The sequence below is a fragment of the Diceros bicornis genome, chromosome 16 (assembly GCF_020826845.1).
Source record: "Diceros bicornis minor isolate mBicDic1 chromosome 16, mDicBic1.mat.cur, whole genome shotgun sequence".
Lineage (NCBI taxonomy): Eukaryota > Metazoa > Chordata > Mammalia > Perissodactyla > Rhinocerotidae > Diceros > Diceros bicornis.
Window position 1 is genome coordinate 8357798 of NC_080755.1, and position 19296 is coordinate 8377093.

Genomic DNA, 19296 nt, shown 5'->3' on the forward strand with positions numbered 1-19296 from the left:
AACCTGTGACAGAGAGAGAATGGATGGTTAGCTGAATCATCCTCATACATCTCTATCCCTAATTTCATTGTTGTACATATACATCTGATACTCAGCAGTTGGTCAGTACGTATTGGATGGACAAATGACTGAATGAATGAACGCTAAGTTCACAAACATTTTAGTGGTTTTCTCTGATAAGCGCCATGAGTATAAAATGGAATGTAACCTTTAATTTCTTAAGCTCAGAAGACCATGCTGCTCAGAGATACATCTAAACTACATTTTATTTTAAAAATAGAGTTTGTTCTAATTAACATGTTTTAAAAATCTAATTCATAAGTATGTCCCTTTCTAAGGACTTCTTGGGATAATTTTATTAGCTCTGCCTCTGAGGAAGCCATATAGGGTTTTTTTTGTTTTTTTTTTTTTGTGAGGAGATCAGCCCTGTGCTAACATCCGCCAATCCTCCTCCCCTTTTGCAGAGGAAGACGGCCCTGGGCCAACATCCGTGCCCATCCTCCTCCACTCTACATGGGACGCCGCCACAGCATGGCTTGCCAAGCAGTGCGTCGGTGCGCGCCCGGGATCCGAACCAGCGAACCCCGGGCCGCCGCAGCGGAACGCGCGCACCCAACCGCCTGCGCCACCGGGCCGGCCCCGCCATATAGGGTTTTTAAAATTGAATGTCTTTATTATTTATGGAAGTCTTGCTGTGGGTAAAATACTGAAAACACTGGCTTAAGTGCTGAAAGGGGCAGTGAGATGACTCAGCAGCATCGCTGTCCTCCAGGCTCTTACAGTCTGGAGGAATTACCACGCTGGCACAGGCTTGGCACTGACAGCCAGCAAGTTTCAGGAAAAGTCTGTTCCCAATGACATTTCTCCTCCTCTGAGGACGCAGAGGTAGGAAAATGCTTTCAACCATATTCATAGTTGAACACATTTCCGAATTAATGTTTTAATTCCTCTGATGCTTCTTAAAACGATCATTTCCTTCAAGAACTGAAAGACCTAGAATCTCTAACTTCCAAGTGACTTGCAGCATTGCACACCTTTGGATCAATTTTCACAAGGACTGCATTAGGAAACCAAACTGTAGCATAGGTTGTAAAGGACACAGGTCCTTGTGCCTCCCAGGATAATGATGCAGTTGAGCTCTCTACTACTCTCTGCTCACCAAAAATCGAGATACCCGCCTAAGAAAACCAAGCCACCATGATCTCTCAAGCTCTGTGCCCAGCATAGTACATCTGAGAAAGTTTGCTCATGATTCAGTTACTGGGGAAGAGCAAAGGGCTGGTTCTGACTCAAAGACTGAGCCAATTATAGAGGCTCTGCGTCAGGATCAGCAGCGTTCGTGGGAAAAGACCCCTTGGTAGACATGTGAGAGGCCTCATGAGCTGGTGACTGAACAATCATGGGAGTCCCAAGTGTGCCTCTGATTTGCTGTGTGGCTGAGAACTCAGCCCCTTTGAGCTTCTTCTTCCCCATCAACATGACAAAGGTTAGTTATGAGTAGCTCTGAATAACTATGCTATGAATATTCTAAGCTATGAATATGTTAGAATATGAATATTCTAACATACTTATTGACACTGCTAAGGGCATCTTGGCCAGCTGCCCCAGCCAGGGACTCTCCCATTGTCACCAGGACCTGGCTACACAGCTCCTGCTCAATGCTTGGTCCTTAAGCAGTCTGGGGAAACTCCTTGTCTCAGGGGGCAGATTCTGAGTTGGAGTGCACAACCACCTTATTGCCTCCCTGGAATTGCCCTCCTCCCAATTCCATCACTCTAAGCATATATCCACATACGATCACTCTAAGACAAATTCATACCGTTTTTTTTTTTCTTTATTCTTTTCCAGAAGTGAGCACACTAACAGAAAAAGTAAAACTTCATGCAGAAAGTGAGCCCTATGGCTAGGACAAGCCTAGTCCTTCCCGACAGGCAGAAGGCCATGAGGGAATTGCCGGGAGTAGCGACCCTGGCCGGATGTCATGTAGAGGGTCGAGGATTTAAATCTATGACACTACATGTGGAAAATAAACTGGCAAAACAAATTTCAAACTGATGACATCATTCTGGCTATGTTTATATCACACCAGTAAAACCAGTTGGAAAAACAAAAATCGAATCAACTTTACTGTCAAGACGAAACCAAATTATAGCTGGTTTGTTGGTTTCTTCTTTTTTTAAAAAAAAAAAATAACCGAATCAAATAATTATTTAAATAAATGTATTACCTAATTGTTCTGCTAACTTGTGATGAATGATCTTAACATTTTTCAATTAATATCAGTCCAGTTGCTTATACTAAACACACCACCCCTAACACTCTGTTATGTTGTCTGCTTGTTTCAAATATTCCCCGATAGACTAAAAAGGCATCAAATGACTAAAAGGCATAGAAAAGCTAAACAACCCTAGTGTGTGTTCTTGGTGACAAGGCTCATGTCCTGCTTAAGCAGCCAAGTATGCTGTTTACATCATTTCGAACGGCCCAATGTTCATGAGGAAATCAAGTTCCTACTTTAAACCCCACTGACCCTTGGGCAACATCCAAATCCCGAAAGTCATAATCTGCCACCCAAACCTAGTAACAGGGACAAGCGATCCAGTGAGAACAAAGTCAGCCCAGAAAGATGCTGCAGAGCTAGCCCAACTCAGAATAAATCTCCTGCTCACAGGCATTGTGACAGCAATCTGCCCTTCTTTCACACACAGGGAGTCTTTCATCTTTGAGATTTGCAAACATTGGCAGGTAATCCTCATAACATCCTTGTTAGCTAGGCAGGTGGTACATGTTATGATCCCTCATATTAAAGATGGGAAGATGATAATGATGGTGATAAAATTTAAAGCACATCAAACAGTATCAGCACCATCACATCAAAAGACCCATGGCTTTCTCAGAGGAAAAAAATGGAAAAGTGGAAACTGTCAAATGTATTCTCATCTATTTTACTAAGTTTTACATCACTGCAAAGGTCCGACTAGTTGTGAAAGTCTAAAGCATAAGGAGTTGAATTACTACATTGTTCAGAGGGGCAGAAAACTCTCTAGGGAAGTCAGGCATTCTTTTTTAAGTGTTTTATTTATGAAAAACACCCACAGAGTCAAGAAATGTTCTCTGGATTCAATCTGGTCCCGTGGTTGCTCCTTATCCCTGTGTGAGGAGGAAGTGACACTGAGCCTGTGACACTGAGCCTAGGACACCGTTTTAACCTCCTCCTGGGAGCCCGTGAAAGACCCATGGAGGACCTTTGCAGAGGAGAAACTTCTAGAGAGACCGGAGAGCCCTGGGCACACCAGCCCAGCAGGGGAGCAGCCATACACGGAGGGCAGCCTGTACCAGCGCCCTGGGGATTAAGAGAGCGGAGCTGTTCCTGCCGTTGGGTCTTAAAGGCCAATGTAAAATTCAACATACTCCCCAAAAGACCCGCGGAACATTAACACTATCAAGATGTGGGCTGGGAGAGAGGAGGAATCAGAGAAGGGGCCTCAGCGCACTTTCTTGGGGACTGACCCAGAGTGTTTCTCTGAGATTTCTCCCGTGTTTCAACAAGTCATTTGCCTCCTGGAGCAGGGAGGAGAAAGAGAAACGGCTCCGGCTGCCTACACCTTCCTTTCACAGGTTGAGGCCTGTGACAGGGCTGCTGGGCCCACCAGAGAGCCCGGCCCTCACCTGTGGTAGGGATTTTCGGTTAAGACACGTCCTGCATGTCTCCTGAGGGAACCCGGCACTGCTGCATCCCCACCCTGAGCGATTTTCCAGAACTCAACTCTTCCCTTGTCTCTCATCTCTTCTCTCTTCTCTCCTTTCTGTCTCCGATGCGCCTGTCGAACGCGCGCACCCGCAGCACCCCGCCCCCCCCGCCACCACAATCTTTGCAAGTCGGTGTTTCTCAGATCCCACTTGAGACCCCCAGGCTCGCAGCGCCCCTCGCTCGTCCTTTTAGAACACCTTTCACAAGGGGTGGATACACCACTGTCGAGGGAAGAGGAAGGGTCCAGAGCCGCCCGGGGTGGAGGCAGGGCGGGCGAAAGGCACATTTTCTTTCCTTGCCGGCGTGGCGCGGTGCCAAGGGCTGTAAGCCCCTCGCAGAAGGCCGCTCTCTTGGAGAGGGCAGCCCAGGCGGGGGAGAGAGAGGGGCGCGCGGACCCGGGGCGAGGAGGGGAGGTTAGGGATGAGGAGGGGCAGGGGCGGAGGGAGCGGAGCAGTGGACGGAAAGGAGTGGGAGGCGACAGGGGGAGAAGAGGCGAGAGGGGAGGAGAGGAGAGAGGAGAGAAGAGGGAAGGGGGAGGGGGAGAGAGGAGGCAGAGGCGGCGCCCACAGGCCCTTTCAAGTCCCGGCGCCCCACCCCGGCGGCGGCCCGGGAGGCGGCGACGCCGGGCCCTCCCGCGCTCCGCCCCCGGCCCCGCCCCCGGCCCGCGGCCCGGCAGCCCCGCCGCGGCGCCCTGGAACTATGAAGAGACGCTGCAGCTGCGGCGGCGGTGGCGGCCACGGCAGTGGGAGCGGCGTGCGCGGCGGCGGCGGCGGCGGCGGCCGGGGCGGGACGCGGACGGCCGGGCGCCGAGGGGCCGGGCGCGCGGGGAGGGCCGGGCCGGGCCGGGCGCGCGGGGCCCGACGGCGCCGAGGGAGCGCGCGCCCCGCAGCCCCCGCGCCGCGCCCCCCGGGCATGGGGCGCTCGGCGGCCGCCTGAAGCGCGGGCCTGGCCCGGCCGCACGCGGGCTGTGGCCGAGGAGCGGGGCCGCCCCGCTGTGCCCGCGCCCGAGCGCTCGCCTCGTCGCGTCCTCCCGGGCTGACGGCGGTCCCCCGGGAGCAGGGCCCTAGGACGGCGAGCGGCTCGGGCGGTTCTGTGCGCGCGGGTGATCCCGGAGGAGTGGAGATGTCCTGCCTATGCCACTTCCTGCTCACATACCTGTTCCCGGCCCTCCTGCTTCACGGTGAGTTCCGGGAGAGCGGGTGACGGCCGCCGCCGGGGCCGGAGGGTGGGAGCCCTGGGAGCCGCAGAAACCCCCGCGGAGCCAGGTCCCCATCGCAGCAGACTCCCGGTCCCAGCGCACGCCCGAGCAGAGCCCTGCTTCCTCCTGCCTCCTCCTGCTCGGCGCTTTCTAGGCGCCCCTTCCCCCAGCGGCGCCCACAGCTGTCTGGCGGCTGGAGTTGTCTTTCTGGAGGGGTGCAGAGCGCTCATACACAGACACCTTTAATGTCTTCAGTAGATTGCATCGTCCTAGGGAAAACTTTGATCCACTCTGTTCGATTTGCAAACTGTAGCCTGTCATGAAATCGCAGGCTTTGCGATCCTGTTTCCAAAGTGTCAGAGTGCTGGAGGGGCTCCTGATGGGGTCCAAGCTTTTATGGGACTGTAAAGAGAAACTGTGATCATTTAAGGGGAAAAACAGCTCGCGGGTGTTTCTGTGTGCCCTTCCGAGGACTAGTGTTTGTTGAAAGGGTGGTGATGGGGTTTCTCCTAAGTACACTGGACGCACTTTCAAGGAGCAGGGGACTTCTAATAGCCGAGGTGTGGTCATTAAAACTCGTCTCCCAAGCTCTCGGGTCTTGACGCCTTATTTCCCTCATGCTCTAGCGTGAACGTCTTGTTTCTGTGATTCATGTGCCACGTTTTCTCAGGAGCTCTAGTAAACCCATAGCCAGAGAACATCAGTGCTTTAAAGGAGTTCCAGGAATTGCACTGAGAAAAATAAGAATTGTGCGGGGTCGCCAAGGGAGATTCTGTGGTGGGTTGTTGTTGATCATCAGGACAGGCAGTGGCAGAACTCATTGTGCTGAATCAGATGTCCTGAGGGAGCTTTCCCTGATGGGCACTTGACATTTCAGTGGAGCGTCTCCACCAGGAGCACAGCTCTCCTTCCTCAACACCTTGCACGGCCACCCAAAACCTCTGCAGATCAGATCAGCACCCTCAAGGAGGAGGCTCTAAGTTTCTGAGCAGGACGTGCAGCTGGAATGAGCTTCAGAATGCATTGTAGCCAGCGATGAAGATCAGGCTGTCACCTCCCAAAAGATCGGGGAAGGCTAACCCGCAAGCTATAGGCAGCTGTTTTCTTGTGGTCTTTCTTCCGGGCAGGCAGCTGGGCAGCTCCGCAACTCGGGCTGTACGACCCTGTCCCAGCTGGGCTTGATTGCAAAGGTGTGCTCTGAGCCCCAGTGATCCACACTTTAAAAGTCAGGATGGAAGGCTCGCAGTTGGAAGGCCAAAGAGAGAAGGTATAATTATAGGGTTGCACTCCTAGGCCCATCTGCTTAGAATTACAGAGCAGTTTTAATCTTTGGCTGAAACATGAAACAAATCAGAGCCAATGAACAGATCAAACAGCAGCTGCCACACACACCAGAAAAAAGAGGGCGAGAGAGATGAAACAGAGAAAATTGTCCCCTTAAAAAAATCTGTTGTAATATCTGGGAAGAACGAAGATAGTGTGGTCAAGAGACTTTAAAAAGGAAAATGTTGCAAAAACGGAATTTTTTGCCTAAAACCATTGCTTCTTGACTACAGAAGGGACCCTCAGAGATGCAGCCCAGGCCAGCTCACACTGAGATTCTTCTCCCTCCTTTGAGAGGTGGGGTGGTAAGTATACTTCCTACCCACCAGTCCAAGCTGGGATAGTAATAGCTGGCAGGTAACCTTGTGAGGTTCAAGGATAGCCCCAGATCTCCAAATTCGAGTTTGTGTTGGGCTGAACTCCTTGGGATCTGGGATTTACCCAGATCTAGTGGTGCCAGGAGGGGAACAGTCTGGAGGGAGGGAGTAAGGAGGGGGCAGTCTGCATTGTAAATGGGAGGACGGTGGGTGTGTGCACTATGTGCATGTGTGTATGGCAAAGAGGATAAAAGACACAAAAGGAGGTTTGCCAAGATTAATTGGATGACATGGATAACCCTACAAAAAGTTATCCAATTTCAAAGTGAGTCTGCAATGGCAAAGTTATTAACACTGAAGCCCCCTAAAGATCTACTCAGATCCAACAGGGAGTGTTGGACTCCAGCGAAGAAGATAAACAGAGGGCAGAGTGGTTGAATGTAGAAATCTCAGGATCTAAGAGCAGCTGTCGTAATTGGTTAGGATCATGTAGAACACCAGGAGAGAAACAGGTATTCGCCCTTTCTCCTCTTTCTGCCTGACTTTTACTTGATTGAAGTTGTTTTTAACAGAAAATGGGTACTAACCAACCTAACCCAGGAGAAGGGCTTGCTGAGTGTGTCCTGCTCGATAGAGCGGAGTTTTTGCAAGCATTTAAAATTCTGAAGTAACAGGTGGAGCTTGATCATGTGTTTTAATAGAAGTTCTAAGTCTGAAGGAAATTACCTGAAATCTTCTCAGAACAGCTTAATGATTTTTTCCTGATAAATAGGCATTTTAATTTGATGACCGTAGGACACCATTTGTCTATCTAGGGTAGCAATTAGCAGGTAAAAACATATTTCCTGTGATTATGAATGTACTTGTGACAAACTTCAATAAATTTAGTTACAGACATCATTTATAGATTGTTACACTAAGAAGTCCCATTTATAAGATTAAGAAGTGCACCGGCCTTCATGAAGATTCTGTGAGGGGGCAACTGAGACTAATATGTCTGGCATCAGTCTTTGTTCAGTTTTTTGGTGATTTCTGTTTCAACTCATTGAAGTCATAAATCACCTCTGGGCCCTGTGGGTGAGTAAATTAGGCTCTGGCAGGACTTGAGCCTGTTGTTTATTTTTGCTGTTTTTTAAAACTTTAAATGTAGTGCAAGACTCAAGTTCAAAATTTGATGGTAAAAAAGTATACGTGTCAGTTTTCCTTTCTTCTCCTTCAACTTCTGAAAACAATTGCATTTCTTAATCCAAATAAAACCTATTGAATGTCATGAGGATATGCAGCTGGAAGATGTCCATTATCACTGTTTTCTTTACTTAGATGAAAAACCACACAAATCATTCAGCTCCAGAAACCCCGATTAGCATGAGGTATTCCAGAATAAGTGGTGCTTTAATGCACAGCTAATTCCCTCTGATAATGGAAATGTTTGATTTTCAGTTCTGGAGCTGACGTTGGGAAAGATGTTCTGTTCCCCAATACTGTGTACTCTTGTAGAATTCATTGACTTTTCTGAAAGGGGAAGACACTTTGGAGCTATTCCCTTTCATTCAAGCATATTCTATCCAAACTTTAAAAAACTGTGTAGATCACCGAATGATAGCTTAACCAACCAAATGTGAGGAAGGGTTTAAATAAGGTAAAATAGGAATCTTTGAAATACCATTTTACTAAAGACAGTTTTGTAACCAAGAAAACATTGTTTTTCCTGCACCTTTTCCCCCTTTGTTATAAAATGAAATCTTGAAAAGAAATATGACTCATCTGTACATAACAGGGAGCAATGGTCTTAGACAGATGTTAAATATTCTCTTGTGAAATAAATTGACTTGCTTCAAACACGTGGCTAAGCAGATCTATAACAGCCATGTTCATCCTTTTCTCTCCCTAAGTGAGAAAAGAACTACCCATAAGTGGATGATATAACTGTGTAATTACATGCTGTTTAGGGACAAACTGATGACAACTTGATATAATCAAAGTGAAGCATAAAACCTTTAAGCCTAGAATATAAAAGGACATGTTGGTGATTGTATTCATCTGCTGAAAGCTTACACAGCAGGACGTGTCTTCAACCCACTCGGTATACAGAGTCAAAGTGATTACAGAGAAAACTTCCATTAAAAACCTGCCAGCATCGTTCATGCATGACTTCTCACTGTGTCAGGATTCTATGTGTACAGGTTGTTTTGTTCTCTCCAATTTGGGAATAAAATTATGCTGGAAAGTCACATGATAGGTATCTAGGTTAGAGAAAGGATATGGTGTCACCCCCAGATTATTAAGGGTATTCCGTTCAATAAAGGTTTTCCAGTTTTATTCCTTCAGCTCACCATTCATTCAACAAGTTCGTTTTTGAAGGCCTGCCACATGCCACGTGCCACTGCTTGCTAGGGACGGGTTGTGAGCAGGAGCAGTCCCCCTTTCCTGAAGAATATCTAGAGGTGAGGAAGAAACGCTTATTGTGGAGCCCCAGAGCTGGGAGGATGGCACGCTGTGGTCGACTGCGGTATTCTCCCTGCTGGGAATCCCAGCACACCACACACACACACAAACACACCATGCACACACACCACACACACACTACATACACTATACACACATGCCAAAATGCACACACCACATGCACACACACACCGTGCACACATACCACATGCACACACACACACTGTGCACACACACCACACGCATACACACTGTGCACACACACACCACATACACTACAGACACATGCCCAAACACACACACCGTGCACACACACCACGCACATACACCACATGCCCACATATACCATGCACACACACACCACACACACCACACACAAACCACACACACTACAGACACATGCCCAAACACACACACCAAGCACACACACCATGCATACATACACCATGCACACACACACCACACACACATGCACACAAACCACATACACTACAGACACATGCCCAAATACACCTGCCATGCACACACATACCACATGCACACACACACACCACATACACTATACACACATGCCCAAACACACACACACTGTGCACACACACCACATAAACCACAGATGCATGGACACACACACCACGTACACCACACACACATTCCCAAACACACACACTGCACACACACCACGTACACCACACACATACAGAAACACACACTCCATGCACACAGTCATGCACACAGACACACAAACACACCACACACACAACTGTGCTGAAGAGCATGGGTGTGGCAACAACAGTCAGCTACAGACCCAACATGCAAATTTAGCAATCTGTGGTTCAACTTAATGTAAGCCTGGGGACCATGGCATTAGAAGAAAAGGACAGAAAATTACCTCGTGTTCAACTAAAGTTAAATGGAGGCAGGAATTTGAAATCTTGACTTTATTATAATAATTTCTCATGAAGGGAAAATACTTTTATACATGAAGGTTTAAAGATTAGCAAAAGCAACTCTCTTTGCTTTTATCTCAAAAAACATTGGAAATAAAAACAAGAGCTTGGTAAGCAAAGGTACCTGTATGGCAGTAAAATTCAGTATGTCTGTGATATATACATGCTTTTATTCCAAAAAATGGAAAGCTGTACTAGAGTTTATCTAGCAGTATCCACTTCAAAGCTCACATTTACAGTAATAACTGCTTATTTAGTTGAGCATGGCAATTTCGTGACCAAATAATACCTGCATTTAATCTAATCAGTCATATTTTATCTGCTTGGAGTTTTTAGGCATCACATCAGTTCTAACTTGAGAATACTTCCTCACTCTGATTATCAAAGTAATACATGTCACATTATACAAAGTACAGAAACACGGAAAATGAACAAGAAAAGAATCATTCAAAACCCGCTACTCAGAGACAACTTGTGTTAATATTTTGACATTATACTTCTTTCGCCTTTTTTTATTGTTTTTTTTTTTGCATTAAAGTACATATATAGAGACTAACCTGATCAAAGATTAGTTCAGTCCCAAGTGTGCTTGAAAATTGTTTCCTTCCCCACTAATTTTACATTTTATGAATTGTAAAATGATTTGGAACTTTTGGTTCTCAATCTAGATGGCAGGTGGAAAACTGCAGAATATATCTAGATAATTCACATTTTTAAGTGTTATTGAAAGATTGGGGATTTGGACATGGAGTGTGCCATCCTTCTATTTCACTTTTCTTTTCTTATGTCAACATGGTCCATGCCTAAGAGGTGACCTCACACGGAGTAGGCACTCAACTATTTGTTGAACGAACGAATATTGACTTTCAAAGGCAGCAGTCACCGTACCCCTCCCTCTCCCTCTCCCACTCCCTTCAAAGGTTCTGTTGGTCCCTGTCGATGGACTGGCTGGCTTTCTGAGGGCCCCGGGGTCTGGAGTAAGCTCTGCTGTGGATGATTGTAGCAGAAGTCCTTTATTTGTCCCCTTGAACACTATGCTAAGGACTGCTTTCTGTGTGCATGATCTGGTGAATTCAGTCTTGTGAGCAGTACCTGGTCACATGGGCCTTGTATTTAGGGTGTAAATCTGTGTGTAAGTGTTCAACCCTATGCTTCCTTTCATTTGGGGAAATATGTTCTTTTATTTGATATCATTGGGCGTTTTCACTCTCTGAAGAGTAGACTGTTGCAGTTATGATAGTATAGGTCATTCTACAATCATTTAGGATGACTGTTGTGGGTGATTTATCCCATGGGAGTAAATCACTCACACACACACACACACACACACACACACACACACACACACACACGTGAATAGCCCTCCAGAGCTCCAGGACCTCATTTAGTTCTCTGGAAGTTCTAATCTATAAAATGGTACCCTAAAGCCCTCAGGAATTCATTTGTTTTCAACAAGTGAAAAATTTCCTTCCAGAGTCTACCTTTTTCTTCCACGCTCACTTGAAAGAAATGATGCCTTTGTCATAATAATTTTATCTGGGCCCAGGCCATGGGACCTGATGTTGGAGACCATTTTATAGCGAAGTCATTTTGATAACCTCCATATTCAGAGTTCTGCTGGATGGGGACAGTGCTGTTAGTTGTTGGCCAGGTTAGTTGTATGGTAGACTGGCTGTTTACAGAGCACTTCACATTAAAGAGTGATTTTACACTTAAGCTTTCTCTACCTGTACAGTAACTAGCATTTGATAAAGGAAATAATATATGCACAAAGTCAGTTGTCAGGTGTCAATTATACAAACTTTAGTTATTATCACCATTACTATAATTTTTACTTTATACAGGGATAAAAAGGCACATATTAGGTGACTTACCCAAAGCCACTTTGAATTATGAAAACTCGTAGCCACTTTCTTCCTGTACTGTTGTTGTTTAATCCTTTCAGATACTATTTTCTTTAGATTCATTTACAGCAAAATCTTAATGACTGGAACCCAATTAACCAGTCTTCTCAATTAACTAAAACATCTAGAATCCTCAATTAACCAAAATGTTGTTGTCAGTTGTGTGCGCTCACATACATGTAGTTTCTTACTCTTGTCTTGTAAGAAAAATAAGGGGAAAAACCCTTTCATGGCCTGAACAGGGTTGTTACCTGTTCACTCCAGTACCTCCATATCCAAAGTACCACCCTACAGGACCAATGACCTAACAATGACCTTGAGCCACTTTAAGAACCTGAATCATCAGAGAAAGCTATAGTGTCAGCTGCATTCAACATATAATGGCAGAATTTTCAACAGCCAAATATTGTGATTAGCCAACACTTCCAATTACACAAATAATCCAATTAAGTGGAGGTTTTTAAAAGTTATTATATGTAATAAGCACATTTATTATTATAAATAATAGATGTACTCAGACAGGAACTATTATCATAGTTGCCATCCTTGAGTACTGCATTGCCAAGTACCAGGATGATTGATTTATATAATTTAAGATATATGAAAGTAGGACATAAATATTTTGCAAAAGTTTCTTTTCAGATGTAGTGCTAAATTAGTATAGATTCCTACCTTCCTCTCTCCCTTCTTTCCTTTCTTTTAGTATAACTTATTGGTAATACCTCCCCCTCAACATACAAAAGATGGTCAGTACCTCTCCAAGAGGACAAGAAAGGTCTACTGCCATTTGTTGAAAGAGCTCCCTTCTCTTATCTTTCTCATCTTATCATTTATTCAGGCAAAAATGATACACTGAACCATTGCAGAAGCTTCATAATTGATCTCCCTGCTTCCAATCTGCTTTCCATCCCTCCAAATAAGGGAAAAGCAATCTTTGCAAAATGGACTTCTGACTATGCCATCACATTGCTTAAATTTTTTTGGTGGTTCCTCTCCACCTTTCCAGTCAGATCCACACTCAGTGTGACACATGCAGCCTTCTGATCAGGACCCTGCCTCTCTTTTGCTGCTCCTCTGTCCTGGGCCGCCCTGTGATCTCCCCTCCCTGAGCCATCTCTGAATCCTCCTACACGAATCTCTCTGGCTGCCTCATTATGTTTGAATGTGCTGTGTACTCTACCTGGACCACTTCCCTTCAGTCTTCAGGGCATAGCTGCCCCTACGTGAATCCAGACCCTTCTCCCTCTGCCCTCAGGAGTCCCTCCGCAAACCCATTTGGGGCTGGGTTTCTCACCCAACTGAGACTCCCTCGGGGCACAATGATTGTAGCTTCTGTGCCTAAACATTGCCTGCTCTTCGGAGCCTTTCTGATTGTTGGAGTAAATGAGTTGCTAGATTGAGTCCCAAATTTGGAGTTGACATACTCAGGGCAATGCAGTGAACACAGGGTCCCTGGGTTGAACAGAGGTCTGAAGCTGGTCTCCTCCGAGGGCACACCATGGGAAGGAAGTCTTGGCTTTACGCTTGGCCTATCCTGCAGCTGAACTTGGTGCTTCAAATGACCTTTTAATTCCCAGCCACTTAATAGAAGTAGCACTCACAAGAAGGCTGGCCACAATTTCCACACCAGATGAGCCAAGTAAATATTGGAGACCACTGTCAGTAGTTGACTGCAGACCTAAGAGGCTGATTCTTAGCAACTCCTGCTTTCACTTGATCCATATCATTTTGCTCCCTAACAGTAATCAAGGTGGTGGGTACTTAGAAGGGAAAAGATAAAAAAGAGAATAAATACCAACCTCATTTTTTTTTTTTTGTGAGGAATACCAGCCCTGAGCTAACATCCACTGCCAATCCTCCTCCTTTTTGCTGAGGAAGACTGGCCCTGGGCTAACATCCATGCCCATCTTCCTCTACTTTATATGGGATGCCTCCACAGCATGGCTTAACAAGTGGTGCGTCGGTGCACACCCGGGATCCGAACCGGCGAACCCCGGGCCGCCGCAGCGCAGCGCACACACTTAGCCGCCTGCGCCGCCAGGCCGGGCCCCCAACCTCATTTTTTTCCACCCTAAAAATACAATATCACTCTAGAGTGTGAACCCTAAGTCACCATGTCCTGAGGGAACGTTGCCAGCTGTGGAGTTCTTCATCTGGCTGCGTACTCTGACGCTCTTCTGCACCCCCAGCCTCGCCGGGTTCCTGAGCTTGGCTCCTTGTCCAGTAAGAGCAATAGTGAAAAGGAGATTTGACTCTAGAAACTCTGAGTAGTTTAGTCTTTTCCTGCTTCCTAATGATTTGCATATTGGTGGCTGTTGGATTTTATTTCTTCCACTTCTGGTTGAAAAGCATAACTGTAGGCTCCCTCCTGGTGTGACTCTATCCTTATGCAAGACCCATGCAACTCCTGGTCACCACCCCCTCTCCCTCTGCCTTTGAACTCGCCAGCTTCCTTCCCAGAGCCCTCCTTCATCACCTCTACCCTTGTTCTCTGACATCCAGGCCAGTGAGACCTTAAGAGCCTCAAGGTCAGAAAACCTTATCTTTATTCTTCTTTATGTTTCCAGCCCCTAAAATATACAAAGTATTAGTGAATAGGTATTTGTTAAACTGGATGGAACTTGTCCACAACCACAGGGCCCTGCGCTTTGGCACCCGCACTCTTCTACATCAGGGCCACCGTCAGCCTTGCCTGCTAGCCCACCTCTTGATTCGGAGCACTCTCCTTCTCAGAGCTGAGTGAGCCTGGCTCTGTTCTTTTAGTTAGGAAGGACTTTTTGAGGGCAGTCTAAGAGCCTAATCGTTATTTAAAATAATAACAGCTAACATGTAATGAGAACCATGTGCCAGGCACTGTGTTAAAGAACAGTCTCGTTTAATCCCGAGACCAACCCTAAGAGGTGGGTAATGTTATCCCCTCTCTACAGATGAGTAGATTGAAGTTTGGAGAGGTTAAGGTCACAATGCTGTTAGTGTGTTTCATCAAGTGTTAAGATACACATTTTTCTCATATTTTGAGATCTTTGCAATGGATGTGCATCTTCTGGTCGATGGGGGTTCTAGTAGTCCCTGTTAGCCTGCAGGCAGCAGTCATGAGGAGGGACACTGTCTTTGCCTGTGTGAACCTGTACACAACTGCAAATAGGCTGGTTTTGAAAACAGAGTAAACATTTGAGCCAAACGTGCTTGGTTTTTTTCTCCATAACTCACTTATAAATTACACTCTGACTAAAAAGAGAAATCACTGAAAATCAGACAGGTCTGGTAACAGACCAGTGGGGTGCTGATTTGACAGTAGTGAGGCAAATACTTATCCCTGGAGGAGTAACTGCAGTTGTGTATGTTCTCACACAGCAACAGTCAGTTACCGGGAAAGGAGGATACCCGCAGAAAGACGAGGGTGTGCTTGTGTTTTGTGATTGAGATACTAGCAAAGAGACGGGATTACCTGTCTTGTGTGAAGCAGTGCCACTGAAGGCAGGAAACACTGGCAGATCTCTAAAGAGAGAAGAGAAATGTCAGAGCAGTGGAGGCTGCTGTGCATGCTTCCTGGGTCTCCGAGGACTCTTGCCAAAGCATTGTGTCATCGTGTAAATGCAAGTGTTTTTGTCACTGGTAATAAAATAATGATGCATCTTAGCAATCATTGAAGTCTTGGATTTGATGAAATTCTTTAAGGGGCAGATCCAGTTTCAAACTCAAGCAGCCTAGCTCCAGAGAAGATTTCACCCACATCCACTACCCTCCCGGCTTTGTTCTCTTTACAGGAAAACATTTGCATGGTGTAAAGGGGTTTACAAGTCAGTTTTTAGGAGATATCTTGGTTGATAGTGAGATGACGGCATCCTTACTGAGTGATTAGTGTCATATTTAAAGCAGAATCTTCCCCAACACAATGCCTCGTGACATGAATTAAAATCTGTTTTAAGTTGGCCACACTATAATCACACAATTGACTCAGCAGACAGCAAGTTGTACCGTTTTATTCCCTGACTGCCTAACAGGGAATAGAGGAAATGCTTCCTATTATCCAGATGATTACAACTATTGGGGTTGGCAGAGGTATGGTGAATAGTACTCTTTTCCCTCCTCTAGTTCAAAGCGAACTGAGATATCAGCACAGGTGTCAGACAAATGGGGATTAAAACATGAGAATCGTGATCAAGATTCAATCAGGAGACACTGTGTAGATGGATGTCCATGGTAGGACTGCTGATAGTCCATCCCTGGTTTTGTCAGACCTTCCCCCCCTGCGCAGTGCCACAGCAAACAACTGAAAGGGCAGGGTCCTCACTACATGGGGCAGGGTAGGGGGAGCTGGTCAAAATGCACATATTGAAAACAGGCTGGTTTTGCAAAGGGAAAGAGAAAAATGGTGAGTCAAGCAGGCTTGGTTCCTTCTCTGTCGTGCACGCCCTTCACTCCAAGGGGGTTGGGCGAGGGGTGGGAGAGAACAGCCGAGTGCCACTCTAGTGGGAGTGCTGCCCTCCATGGAAGCGTGAGGCCACAGGGAAGGAGCTCCTCGCTTCATGGCCACGAGCAACAACATAGGCATCAGCAGACGTAGATTTCTGAGTTTTAGTGTTTCCCTCATTCTAGCTCGGATCTGAATCAGCTGACTTGGCTGAACGCAGTTGATGGTGGAGATGAGTTTAGTTTGAGCCCCGCATGCCACGTTCATCTTGTTTTAGAGTCTCTTGTCCCATTTTTCATCTAGTTGAATCATCCCCATAGGCGTCCTTGGCTCATGTGGAGGCATATCCCCACATGGAGACTCTGTCCTCTCAATGCCAAAGACTTTCAATAAAAGATTAGTCCAGCCCTCTGAATCATGGCAAAAATCTGAATATTTTACAGATATCTGAATGTTATCAACCTGCAGGTCTGAGTTTCTCCAGTAGATTGTCCTCATGTTGCTGTAAGTCGCTATATCTGGGTTTAACTTATCATTTTCAAATGATCTCAAATAAACCATGGTTTCTCTATGAAGTTATAAGGTATTGATTAAAAAATATATAATTGCCTCCTCATAGGTAGCATTCTAACAGGTGCATTTTATTTCTTTTGTGTATATTTATATATTTTTCCCAGATAGTTAATAATTTTATTATTTTTCAAAAGAAATTTTTTGTTTTGTTGAGATATAATTGACATACAACACTGTGTAAGTGTAAGGTGTGCAATGTGATGACTTGACTTACATATTTTGTGAAATGATTACGACAGGTTTAGTTAACATCCATATTTTATTGTTGTGTGTTTGTCTAACTAGTGTCTTTTTTCCTAACGCAGTGCTGAGTACGTATAGAAGGTCCACAGTAAAGACCTATGGATTTGTTAACAGCTCAGGAGTGAACCTCAGAGGAACCAGTGGGCTTTCAGATTACAACCCCTTTTGTTTTCATTGCTTTACTCTGAACACGAGGCCAGTAGCTGTTCTGCAAACGTAAATTTTGGCCACCCTGAACTATTTATACTGAAGATAAACTTGGTCCTCGGATTCCTTCACCTATAGAAAATAAAAATGTGCAGTCTTCTTGTAATTACTCTTAATTTTAAACTCTATAATGTATGTTGAGTTTGTCACCAACTTTGTGATGGCGAAGGGCTGGACTTGGAAGATAACTGGGGAAAATGTCACAGCCTCCCCTGTTTGTAGGGAGGATGTGTGATTTGCACCCCACTCATGGGCAGCCCTTAGAGGGTATCTATTTGGAGGCTGAGAAGCAGAAGAGGTGTGACTTGGTGTGAGCAGAGGGGAGCCTGGCCAGAGAGCAGACCACAGTTGGGAGACTCCCAGCTGTTCCCTGGGCCTTCCTCCTTCCATCTTGGCCCTTTACAGTGAGGCTGGTCTCCCCGCTCTTTCCCTTCCTCACCCAAATGTGTAACTGCACTTGTCCGCTCCTCCTGATGACCCTTCTTACCTCTCCCTTCAGTCCCACCTCTGACTCTTTGGTGACTCTAGAGCATGTCCATTTCTCTTCTGCAACCCCTGTTACATTTGTCTGCACAGCGCAACTGCTTGTTTAGATACACAACCTTATTTGCTGTTTCATAAATGCTTGGCCTTGAGCTCAGGCTTTGCCAGGAACTAGCCAAGTGACCTCATGCAAGTCGTGTCCGTTATCCCTGTGGACCTCGGTTTTCTCCCCTGGGGAATGATGTCCAGGGCACTCCCTACTTTGGGACGTGCATCTTATGAGAGCAGAGAGAGCGATAAAACCTGGTGGAGCAGGAGTGCGATTTCCCTGCCACAGAGGTGGTTCTTCAGCCTGATGTGTGTCTGCTGCTGGCTCTCCTTCCCGCTAACTTCCACTCTTCTGTTACAGGGCTGGGAGAGGGTTCTGCCCTCCTTCATCCAGACAGCAGATCCTATCCTAGGTCCTTAGAGAAAAGTGCCTGGAGGGCATTCAAGGAGTCACAGTGCCATCACATGCTCAAACATCTCCACAATGGCGCAAGGATCACCGTGCAGATGCCGCCTGCCATCGAGGGCCACTGGGTGTCCACCGGGTAAGACGGCCAGGGCAGGGAGGGACTGGAGAGCACTTCTATGGAAGGCTCTTCTTGAGGTTTCTCAGGTGCATAGAGACTTTAGATAATCTACAGTGATTTTAAGTGCTAAATTCTAACTAAGAGCCAAGCAACTCTTTGAAACTCTGGTTGGTAGAGAAACAGAGCTAAGTACCTTAGAAATCTTAGGTAAAGCAGAGGTGATATGGTACCACTGTTAACCACCCGCTGTGAGTGAATTGGTCCTTGTTTACTGAACTCTGTGGGACCAGTTGTGTATGAAAAGAAATCATTAGCAAGTGAAATTAGGAGTCTGTGTTTCACCAACCCTGAAACATGACTTGCAAGCTTCTGATGGTCTGAATATTCTAGCCATATTCTGGTAATTTAATATATGGCTTCAGGGTTCTAAAAGTAAGTTAAAAGGTAATCAGACTACCTCCACTAGCCAGGGCGTAGTTCTTGGATTCTTTTCCAGGCTTCGGAGCTGAGATTTATCCCAGTTTGAGCTCGGGTTTATCTTCTATTAGAGCTTTTAAAAATAGCCTAGAGGCAGACCTGCAATTTTTCCCCTACCCATTAAGTTTCTGAGAATTAACAAGGCTAACTCTGGGATCTGATAGCTTCTCCCGCAGCCTCCAGTACTTTGGGGAGGGATCAGATGAATATAAAGAAGAGAGAAAAAGAATTTTATAAGATGATGAAGACCCAGATTTTTCTTTTCCCTAAAAATAGCGTTTCTCAAAATAACTGCATGATAATTGTTTGCACAATCTTAATGTGATGTACTTTTAAATAATTTATCATTTTCTTCAACAAATATTTATTGTATGCACAAATATTTACTGTATGCCAAGCACTAGTCTAGATTTTGTGTATATAGCAGTGAACAGAA

General features: G+C 45.8%; 1 protein-coding gene across 1 annotated transcript in view; it reads left to right on the forward strand.

Annotated features, from left to right (window-relative positions):
• Window positions 1-4481: 4481 nt before the first annotated feature.
• APCDD1 (APC down-regulated 1) overlaps window positions 4482-19296 on the forward strand; it is a 32692-nt gene continuing 17877 nt past the window's right edge. Inside the window, exons 1-2 of the mRNA XM_058556723.1 lie at window positions 4482-4931; window positions 18218-18401. Coding sequence (XP_058412706.1) covers window positions 4874-4931; window positions 18218-18401 — 242 coding nt within the window. The 5' untranslated portion in view covers window positions 4482-4873. The remainder of the gene's footprint in view (window positions 4932-18217; window positions 18402-19296) is intronic.